General features: G+C 43.3%; 1 protein-coding gene across 2 annotated transcripts; it reads left to right on the top strand.

The window, feature by feature from the left end:
- The first annotated feature begins 352 nt into the window (after positions 1 to 352).
- PPP1R35 (protein phosphatase 1 regulatory subunit 35) lies at positions 353 to 9,051 on the top strand. Of its 2 annotated transcripts, none has more exons than XM_077470950.1 (5): positions 353 to 524; positions 2,598 to 2,772; positions 3,625 to 3,823; positions 3,915 to 4,027; positions 8,785 to 9,051. In XM_077470950.1, the coding sequence occupies exons 2-5, from the start codon at positions 2,599 to 2,601 to the stop codon at positions 8,965 to 8,967; spliced, it is 669 nt and encodes a 222-aa protein (XP_077327076.1). In that variant the 5' UTR covers positions 353 to 524; position 2,598; the 3' UTR covers positions 8,968 to 9,051. The 2 variants fall into 2 exon arrangements, with proteins under 2 accessions (XP_077327076.1, XP_077327077.1); XM_077470951.1 differs by having other exon boundaries at positions 355 to 524; positions 8,788 to 9,048.
- The last annotated feature ends 2,135 nt before the right edge of the window (positions 9,052 to 11,186 follow it).

Raw genomic sequence — 11,186 nt, 5'->3', positions numbered from 1 at the left:
ATTATTAATCAGCATTTCATTTTCATTTGGAAATCTGGGTCTGCCATCAAATATTCCTTCCATCACTTCCTCATAAAACCTCTTAATGTTTAATCAATAAATAAAATAAAAAAACACGTAATCCATGTTTCTACACCCTACATAGCCGTGGCATGAGAGCACAAAGATGGCGAAGAAGTCCCGCGCCCCTTTCCGGATGGAAGACATTTACCCGAGGACCGATTAATAGCGGAGAATGGCTCCTCCCCCCTACACAGACAAAGTGAGCTAACAACTTGCTTCCCTCTAGTGCTGAGAAGCGGCTGTAGGGATTGGGCGACGGATGGCAATGGCATCACGTGATTCTACGCGACTTCCTGTTTTGTTCACTAGAGCGTAGCAAGATGGCTGCGGCTCTGCGATGGGAGGAGTGAAGCTAAATTACTGGAGTAGCATTATGGCAGCTAGTGGTTTCCAAGGAGACGCCCGCGTTGGGCTGCTGAGTCTGTGACAGAAGCGTCCCCGGGCCGGGAGAAGGAGAGCGGGTGAGAGGACTGCGGGGGAGGAATATACCGTACAGGGGGCTGGGATTACCGTACCGTGCAGTACAGGGGAGAAGGGAGGGGAGGCCATAATGTGATAGAAATATGTATGTGTGTATATATATATATATATATATATATATACACACACACACACACACACACACACACACACACACACACACACACACACGCTGCTCCAAGAAATGAAAGCGTGAGGCTGCTGGGCGCACTCGGGAGCTGGAGGGCGCTGTGTGAGGTCAGGTAGGCGGTGTTCTATGAGATTAGTGAACCCCGCTACTGCTTCAATTTCAGAGTACTTTTAGCTAAGTTAGTGTATAGAAATAAATATAGTATATTGATATGTGATACTGTTTGGATGTGTAATTTTGAAAGTCTAAAGGTTTAGTGCTGGGCGTACCAACATGGCCACTGCCACCTTCCTACTGTTGGGTGTACCAGCATGGCCGCCACCATCACCTTCCTACTGCAGGATGTACCAACATGGCCTCTCCCGCCATTCCTACTGCTGGGTGTACCAACATGGCCACCACCATCACCTTCCTACTGCTGGGTGTACCAACATGGCCACCACCATCACCTTCCTACTGCTGGGTGTACCAACGTGTCCTCTGCTGCCTTCCTACTACTGGTGTCCTTGGTGTACCTTGTTACAAAATGAAACATCCAAACAGCTTTACAGATATCAATATACTATATTTATTTCTATACACTCACTTTATTGTTAAAATGACTGTGAACTTAAAGACGTAGTTGGGTGTAGTAAGATGTCCGCTGCTGCCGCCTTCTGGCTTGCAGGTGCTCTGTCAGATTAGCAAACCTGGTAGCGGTGGTGTTCTGTCAGAAATGGCGAACCCGTCAGATAATGTAACAGAAGTGACGTTTCAGCTGCGCACACGTTCCACCACTACCAGGTTTGCCCATCTGACAGAACACCTATAGTCAGAAGGCGGCAGCGGACATCTTGCTACACCCAGCTACGTCTTGAATTTTGGAGTAATTTCAGCAATAAAGTGAGCTTATGGGAAAAAAAAAAAGAAAAGCTAAATAGTATATTGATATCTATAAAGCTTTTTGCATGTGTTTATTTTGAAAGGCTAAAAGTTTAGCACTGAGCAGTGCAGGGTGTACCAACATGACCTCCGCCAAATTCATACTGCTGGGTGTACCAATGTGGCCTCCACCACCTTTCTACTGCTGGCGTCCAGCTTTTTTCAATTTGAAACATTGAAACAGCATCACAGATATCAATATACTACATTTATATACACTAACTTTATTGCTAAAATGACTGTGACATTCAAGACGTAGTTGGGTGTAGTAAGATGTCCGCCGTCGCCTTCTTCTTCTGACTTGCAGGTGCTCTGTCAAATTGACACACCTGGTAGCGGTGGTGTTCTTTCAGAATAGGTAGCGGAAGTGACGTTTCGTCAGCTGGGCATGCGTTCCACCGCTACCAGGTTCGCCCATCTGACGGAACACCGGTAGTCAGAAGAAGGCGGCAGCGGACATATTACTACACCCAGCTATGTCTTGAATTTCAGGGTCATTAAAGCAATAAAGTGAGTGTATATTACCGTTTCACTATCACCCCCTTCCTGCCAAGGCCAGTTTTCAGCGCTCTCACACTTTGAATGACAATTACTCGGTCATGCTACACTGTACCCAAATTACATTTTTATTCCCCCCCCCCCCCCCCCCCCCACAAATAGAGCTTTCTTTTGATGATATTTAATCACCGCTGGCTTTAGTGATTGGACACGGCTGATCACATGGTATAGACGAGCCTCCGTCACTCTATACAGGGATGGGGGAAGTCCGACTGACACAGAACACCAGAGCATTTCTGATCACTGAAATTCTAACCTTTCATTGGAGGAGGGGCTTCGACATGACATCCCGAGTATGAGCGTGTCATATGAGGGCGTGTCCTAGAACCGTGATTGGTTCTCTTGGGGAAGCTTATAGCCAATATGGCGGATCAGAGAGCCTTGTGTTCAGTTATCTCCATGTGATGAGCGTTCCCGCTATTCTCCGTCTTCTCTTTTTGCACAGGATGTCGGAATGTGAGGAAGAGAGCGCCGTTCCGGCTCACCGGGCCCCTCAGCCCCTCCCACTGGACCCTGAACCGGCGCAGGCTCACCCGCTATTGGACATCACCCTGACACCGGACAAAGGGGGAGGGATACTGCGCCGAGAGCCCTCCGGGAGGAAGAAGGGACCGCGCCAGGTGAGGGGACACACTCCACTAACGCTACAAGTTAGGAGATTGTCAAAAACCTTCCTCTTCCTCTTCCTCTTCCTCTTCCTCTTCCCACCCTTTTGTGTGCTATACTGTTTGTGGTTTTATGAGCTTTACATAATATTTATAATATATTTAATAATATTACAATAAAACAATATATCCATCCTTTTTAATAAATTTTTATTTCTGTTATTATTATATATTATCTTTTTAATAATACTTTATCATTTATTTATTGCATTTATTTTATTTATTTTGTATTAGTAATTCATATTATTGTGGTTTTTTTTTTTTTTTTTTTTTTTTTTTTTTATCATCTTCTTTCTAAAATTATATATCTATCATTTTTTTTTTTTTTCTTATTTTTATAAAAAGGCGAGAAATAAATGATAGATATATATATATAATTTTTTTTTTATATCTATATATATAATTACGTTATCATTTTATTTATTGCCTTTTTAGTATTTACTTTAATATTACTTTTTCTATTTTATTAGTAATATTTATATTATTTTTATTTGTTTTTATGATTATTATTTCTGTTTATTTTTTATTATGTCTTATTTTTTTTAAACTACTTATTTATTTCCTTTATTTTATTAGTAATATGTTATTTCTGTATTATTATTATTATTATTATTATTATTATTATTATTATTATTATTTCCATTTTTTTATTTTATGAGATAGAGATAATATACATTTTTAATATTGTTGTTTTAATATTTTATATAATTTATTATTTAAAATTTTTATTTATAGTTGTATTATTTATGTCTCCTATTTTTGTCCATTTATGTTTTTATCATGCATTTTAATTGGCCGTTGTCTCAGGTTCGCTTTGACGTAGATGAAGAGGCGTCAGGCGTAGAGGAGACCGCCCTGTCGGCTCCCAGAATGCACAGCAGCGAAGCCCTAAGGCAGGAAGTGCGGGTTCAGGCGCGGAGGGAGTTCGACGCTCAGAGCGCGGTGAGGACTGAGCTGGTGCGATCGTATCGCGTGAAGTCCAGCGTGGAGAGCGAGGCCTCCAAAGGTGAGGAAGGGGGGGAGTGAGATGATTGGCTGGAGGAGTGGGAGGTGTCCCGTGTTTCTTTAAGATCCCATTTATTTTCTTCCTCCACCAGCTCTGAACGTGTGTCGGGAGCAGAACCTGTACCGGGGGCTGGTGAGCGTGGAGCCGCCCAGCGAACATATCCAGAGACTGACCGCCCGGCAGAGGAAGGCGGAGCCCCGAGAGGTGAGCACCCTATCGTGTCACTGTACCCCCGACCTCCTGCCACTCCTACAGCTTCTGGGCAGCCATGGCAACGGTACCCAGTAATAGACCAGACTTCCCTGAATCCTTACCCTGCCCCTGGCCCACCGCTTGTCCTAGACATCTACACAGAGTTGGGGGTCAAATTACAGGCAGCCTATGGCATAGAATTATTATTATTATTTATTTATTTTTGAAAATTATGCAGGATCCCTCAAACAATATACATGTTTTTTAGCAGAGACCCCAGGGAATAAATTGTTTATGTCATGTGGTATTTGCGCAGCAATTTTTCAAATGCGTTTTTTTTTTTTTTTTGAAAAAAAAACACTTATGAATTAAGAAAAACCACAATATATAGCCCAATATTTTTTTATTGGATCAGATATCGGACTATTCTCTGAACTATGCCTGCCTTTTGAGTATGGATTTGACCCGGACTATTCTGAACTCTACCTGCCTTTTTACCTGGACTGTCATTAAACCACTCTGCCCATCTACCATCCACAAGTACCTGCTTGCTTTGCCGAGTTTGCATGTGCCCTCTCGTGGTGGCCACAGAATAATACAGTGCATCTGGCAAGTATTCACAGTGCTTCGCTTTGTCCACATTTTGTTAGGTTACAGCCTTATTCCAAAATGGATTAAATTCATTATTTTCCTCAAAATTTTACGAACAATCCCCCATAATCAACGTGAAAGAAGTTTGTTTGAAATCTTTGCAAATTTATTAAAAACTAGAAAAAAAAATCCCATGTACATACAGTGCCTTGCGAAAGTATTCGGCCCCCTTGAACTTTTCAACCTTTTGCCACATTTCAGGCTTCAAACATAAAGATATAAAATTTTTATTTTTTGTGAAGAATCACCAACAAGTGGGACACAATTGTGAAGTGGAACGAAATCTATTGGATATTTTAAACTTTTTTAGCAAATAAAAAACTGAAAAGTGGTGCGTGCAAAATTATTCGGCCCCTTTACTTTCAGTGCAGCAAACTCACTCCAGAAGTTCAGCGAGGATCTCTGAATGATCCAATGTTGTCCTAAATGACTGATGGTGATAAATAGAATCCACCTGTGTGTAATCAAGTCTCTGTATAAATGCACCTGCTCTGTGATAGTCTCAGGGTTCTGTTGAAAGCACAGAGAGCATCATGAAGACCAAGGAACACACCAGGCAGGTCCGTAATACTGTTGTGGAGAAGTTTAAAGCCGGATTTGGATACAAAAAGATTTCCCAAGCTTTAAACATCCCAAGGAGCACTGTGCAAGCGCCAAGCGATCATTTTGAAATGGAAGGAGTATCAGACCACTGCAAATCTACCAAGACCTGGCCGTCCCTCTAAACTTTCAGCTCAGACAAGGAGAAGACTGATCAGAGATGCAGCCAAGAGGCCCATGATCACTCTGGATGAACTGCAGAGAACTACAGCTGAGGTGGGAGAGTCTGTCCATAGGACAACAATCAGGCGTACACTGCACAAATCTGCCCTTTATGGAAGAGTGGCAAGAAGAAAGCCATTTCTCAAAGATATCCATAAAAAGTCTCATCTAAAGTTTGCCACAAGCCACCTGGGAGACACACCAAACATGTGGAAGAAGGTTCTCTGGTCAGATGAAACCAAAATCAAACTTTTTGCCCACAATGCAAAACGATATGTTTGGCGTAAAAGCAACACAGCTCATCACCCTCAACACACCATCCCCACTGTCAAACATGGTGGTGGCAGCATCATGGTTTGGGCCTGCTTTTCTTCAGCAGGGACAGGGAAGATGGTTAAAATTGAGGGGAAGATGGATGCAGCCAAATACAGGACCATTCTGGATGAAAACCTGTTGGAGTCTGCAAAAGACCTGAAACTGGGACGGAGATTTATAATTTAGAAGAATCACCAACAAGTGGGACACAATTGTGAAGTGGAACGAAATCTATTGGATTTTTGAAACTTTTTTAACTAATAAAAAAATGAAAAGTGGGGCGTGCAAAATTATTCGGCCCCCTTGCGTTAATACTTTGTAGAGCCACCTTTTGCTGCGATTACAGCTGCAAGTCGCTTGGGGTGTCTCTATCAGTTTTGCACATCGAGAGACTGAAATTCTTGCCCATTCTTCCTTGCAAAACAGCTCGAGCTCAGTGAGGTTGGATGGAGAGCGTTTGTGAACAGCAGTTTTCAGCTCTTTCCACAGATTCTCGATTGGATTCAGGTCTGGACTTTGACTTGGCCATTCTAACACCTGGATACGTTTATTTGTGAGCCATTCCTTTGTAGATTTTGCTGTATGTTTGGGATCATTGTCTTGTTGGAAGATAAATCTCCGTCCCAGTTTCAGGTCTTTTGCAGACTCCAACAGGTTTTCATCCAGAATGGTCCTGTATTTGGCTGCATCCATCTTCCCCTCAATTTTAACCATCTTCCCTGTCCCTGCTGAAGAAAAGCAGGCCCAAACCATAATGCTGCCACCACCATGTTGGACAGTAGGGATGGTGTGTTGAGGGTGATGAGCTGTGTTGCTTTTACGCCAAACATATCGTTTTGCATTGTGGGCAAAAAGTTTGATTTTGGTTTCATCTGACCAGAGCACCTTCTTCCACATGTTTGGTGTGTCTCCTGGTGGCTTGTGGCAAACTTTAGACGAGACTTTTTATGGATATCTTTGAGAAATGGCTTTCTTCTTGCCACTCTTCCATAAAGGCCAGATTTGTGCAGTGTACGACTGATTGTTGTCCTATGGACAGACTCTCCCACCTCAGCTGTAGTTCTCTGCAGTTCATCCAGAGTGATCATGGGCCTCTTGGCTGCATCTCTGATCAGTCTTCTCCTTGTCTGAGCTGAAAGTTTAGAGGGACGGCCAGGTCTTGGTAGATTTGCAGTGGTCTGATACTCCTTCCATTTCAAAATGATCGCTTGGCGCTTGCACAGTGCTCCTTGGGATGTTTAAAGCTTGGGAAATCTTTTTGTATCCAAATCCGGCTTTAAACTTCTCCACAACAGTATTACGGACCTGCCTGGTGTGTTCCTTGGTCTTCATGATGCTCTCTGCGCTTTCAACAGAACCCTGAGACTATCACAGAGCAGGTGCATTTATACAGAGACTTGATTACACACAGGTGGATTCTATTTATCACCATCAGTCATTTAGGACAACATTGGATCATTCAGAGATCCTCGCTGAACTTCTGGAGTGAGTTTGCTGCACTGAAAGTAAAGGGGCCGAATAATTTTGCACGCACCACTTTTCAGTTTTTTATTTGCTAAAAAAAGTTTAAAATATCCAATAGATTTCGTTCCACTTCACAATTGTGTCCCACTTGTTGGTGATTCTTCACAAAAAATAAAAATTTTATATCTTTATGTTTGAAGCCTGAAATGTGGCAAAAGGTTGAAAAGTTCAAGGAGGGCGAATACTTTCGCAAGGCGCTGTATGTATCACAGCCTTTGCTCAATACTTTGGTGAAGCACCTTTTTGGCACCAATTACAGCCTCAAGTCTAGACATGACGCTTGCCATTCAGACCAAAGAGTTCAATCTTTGATTCATCAGAACAGAGAATTTTGTTTCTCATGGTCCGAGAGTCCTTCAGGTGCCTTCAGGTCGGGCTGTCATGTGCTTTTTACTGAGGAGTGGCTTCTGTCTGGCCCCTCTACCATACAGGACTGATTGGTGGAGGGCTGCAGAGATGGTTGTTCTTCTGGAACTTTCTCCTCTCTGCACAGAGGAACGCTGGAGCTCTGTCAGAATGACCATCGGGTTCCCGACTAAGGCCCTTCTCCCCTGATCGCTCAGTTTGGCCGGACGGCCTGCTCTAGGAAGAGTACTGGTGGTTCCAAACTTCTCCCATTTACAGATGATGGAGGCCACTGTGCTCATTGGGACCTTCAATGCTGCAGACATTTTTCTGTACCCTTCCCCCGCATTGGTGCCCCCATACAATCCTGTCTTGGAGGTCTACAGACAATTCCTTGGACTTCATGGCTCGGTTTGTGCTCTGACATACACTATTACCTGTGGGACCTTCTATAGGACAGGTGTGTGCCTTTCCAAATCATGGCCAATCATCTGAATTTACCACAGGTGGACTCCAATCAAGTTGTAGAAACATCTCAAGGACGATCAGTGGAAATGGATGGGATAGGTGCATCCCATTTCCACTGATCCTCCTTGAGATGTTTCTACAACGTGGACCTCAATTTTGAGTGTCATGGCAAAGGCTGTGATACTTCTAGACATGGTTGTTTGTTTTGTTTTTTTTTGTTTTTTATAAATTTGCAAAGATTTCAAACAAACTTCTTTCACGTTGTCATTATGAGGGATTGTTTGTATAATTTCGAGAAAATTCATGAATTTAATCCATTTTGGTATAAGGCTGTAACATAACAAAATGTGTAAAAAGTCAAGCGCTGTGAATGCTTTCCAGATGCAACCGAGTAGCGGTTAGGCCTGCTTGCCTTATGGGAAAGGGGGCTGCTATAACAGATTGGTTATAGTGCCACCTACAGGAGCAGGACGCTAAACACAATCGGTCAACATCTATTTCCTACAATAAATGTAGAGAAGAGTGTTTTATGATGATAGTTAGGCGGAAATGTCCTTTCGCTTTCTGATGTACACAACTGCTCTCCTATTTCCTGTTGTTGTTTTTTTTTTTTTTTTGAAGCAGCTTTTTATTTGTTGGCTGGCAAAACTCTCATGCCCTTCCAGTCACATGTCCTGATCCATACGTGTGCTTTTCTCTCCCAGCAGCCACAGGTCCCTGTACCAGACGGCCCAGACATCTTCGCCTTTTCCGACGCCGGCGATCGATTCACGGAGACCCCGTACCTGAGTGTGGAAGGACTGCCGCCCTTAGCCTTGAAGTCCCACACCCGACCTCCCCATACGGCGTTCAGCATGTTCCACAAGCTGGGGGAGTGGGCGTCCTAGCACCGACTGCCATCCACGGGAGGGACTGCTTTGTACAGTTTTGTATTGACTATTTTTATTAATAAAGTTATTTATCCTTTTTTTTTTTTTTTTTTTTTTATATATATATAATATTAAAGAGGAACTGCGATGAGATTTGTGTCCTGTCATTTCTGGAAGGTCAGAGAGGCCGGATTATTGGCTGCCAAAAGCTTTTTATTTTATTAATTTTTTTTAATAAATATATATATTTTTTTTCATATATAATAATTATTTTTTATATATATAAAAAAAAAAATGTGTGTGTGTGTGTATGTATATGTATATATATATATATATATATATATATATATATATATATATATATATATATATATATATATATATATATATATAATGTTTTTTTTTCTGTTCCTGTTTTTGCTATTGCTTCAACACTCTTCAAGGCCTGCGTTCACACTCGTGCATCGCTGGACATCGCATGCGTTTTTTTTTTTTTTGCACCGGATTCGCACCTCGTTCCTGTGCACATCACATGCAATGTCTGCGCTGTACGATTTGAGCCATGCGTATTTTTATGGCTCACATCGCATCTCCACCAAGATGGTGCAGGATCCTTTTTCTTTCTTTCTGCACCTGAATTCTGGCAGTCGCACTGTTTTTTGTGAGCTGTTTCCGGGGGGTGTCGTTGACCTAACATTGCCATGCGCAGCAGACTGCATTGGACGCGGTGTGGGAAACGCACAGGATTCGCTGCGTTTTCCCCCGCATAACGTCAGTGTGAGCCAGGTGCTCAAGGCCCCCCCCCCCATTCACGCTTGTGCGACTTTTGACACATAGTCGCTGACAATTCGCAGCCCATTATTTTCAGTGGCACCCGTTCAGACTGGAGCGACTTTGAAAAAGGTGCCAGCGCTACTTTGATGCGACTTTGTGTCAGAGGGTGTAAACCCGGATCAAAGTCATGCTGGAAATCGCGTGACTAAGCCCTGGTTCACACCGGTGTGCCCAGTGCTCTACTTTAGGATTTTCAAAGCCGCACATCACTGCAATTTGCACGGCTTGCGACTTAATTTAATAGAAGTCTAGGCAAGTCGCAATGAAATCGGTAAAAAAAAAAGTAGTGCAGGAACCTTTTTCACAATCTCTGCGACATGAACGGCTCCATTGCCGGCAGTGGGCTGCGCCTTCTCATGCACTTTGGAATTGTAACTGGTATGACAAGTCGCACCGGTGTGAACGGGGGCTAAGGGAAAAATAATAAATTGTATGTAGATGTAGTGGGCCGTATTCTGTGCTGTCACACATATATATGCCTCTCTGTTTTGTGCTGGGAGCTCTCCCAATGGCACATTTCCAGCGCTGTGACCACGCTGTCGCCAACAGCTCCTGGTCACACAGTTGCCCAAGCTCTGTTCACTGTGACAGCCAATCACAAACACCTCTGGCGTTTTTGGGTCCAATGAGAGCTGGCGATAAAGGGTAAGGGAGGGGAAAAAAATGGGAAAAGGTGTTTTGCTAAAAAATTTAAAATCGGTGAGCAACGGTATCATTGTTCAGAAAAGCTCCGCCTTCTATCATCAGAAATCATCCTTCAGCTCCAGTCAAGTGACTGCCTCTGCTGCAGGTAGGAGTAAGCATTTCCTCAGTCCCCCCCCCCAGTGATCAGACTGCAACATTGTATCAAGACACAGGATGCAACAGGGGCTGATTTGGGTCAGACACAGCCAAGGACTGCACAGGCACCAGAGTTAGTTTTCCATGGAGGAAAGCTAAGAAGAAAAAGGCAACAGAATCTGTCCCAAAGCTCCTCCTGCATTAGATGTCTGAGTTAAAAAAAACTTGAATATGTTTCTAGTGTAAACTGTCATGTTCTCTAGGTCAGTGGTCATCAACCCTGTCCTCAGGGCCCACTAACAGGCCAGGTTTGCAAGATAACTGAAATACATCACAGGTGATATAATTTGCTGCTTAGTGATTTCAGTATTCTAGTCTGCATCTCCCAAGGTAATACGTAAAACCTGGCCTGTTAGTGTGCCCTGAGGTCAGGGTTGATGACCACTGCTCTAGGTGGAACCAGTGAATGGCAAAGGGAAAGAAGGAGAGTGCAGTACGCAGTGCATTCCTCAAGTAGGGGCCGGTGCACAGCACAGTGATAGGTGGGGGGGGGATGCAGTACACTATGCTCTCCTCTAGGTCGTTGATACATTGCTCTGGTGTCATCTCTTCATCTTCCCTAT

Source organism: Lithobates pipiens, unplaced genomic scaffold (assembly GCF_037356315.1).
Source record: "Lithobates pipiens isolate NorthernLeopardFrog02 unplaced genomic scaffold, aLitPip1_a1.2 Scaffold_8, whole genome shotgun sequence".
In the NCBI taxonomy this organism is placed as follows: domain Eukaryota; kingdom Metazoa; phylum Chordata; class Amphibia; order Anura; family Ranidae; genus Lithobates; species Lithobates pipiens.
The sequence above is the reverse complement of the archived record's forward strand: the minus strand, read 5'-3'. Positions and strand labels throughout refer to the sequence as shown.

Excerpts from the sequence above, each read along its gene's own strand:
- PPP1R35 (XM_077470950.1), top strand. The coding sequence starts at position 2,599 with ATGTCGGAATGTGAGGAAGAGAGCGCCGTTCCGGCTCACCGGGCCCCT. Across the intron at positions 2,773-3,624 it reads GGAAGAAGGGACCGCGCCAG|GTTCGCTTTGACGTAGATGA; the intron begins GTGAGGGGACAC and ends CCGTTGTCTCAG. Across the intron at positions 3,824-3,914 it reads GGAGAGCGAGGCCTCCAAAG|CTCTGAACGTGTGTCGGGAG; the intron begins GTGAGGAAGGGG and ends TTCCTCCACCAG.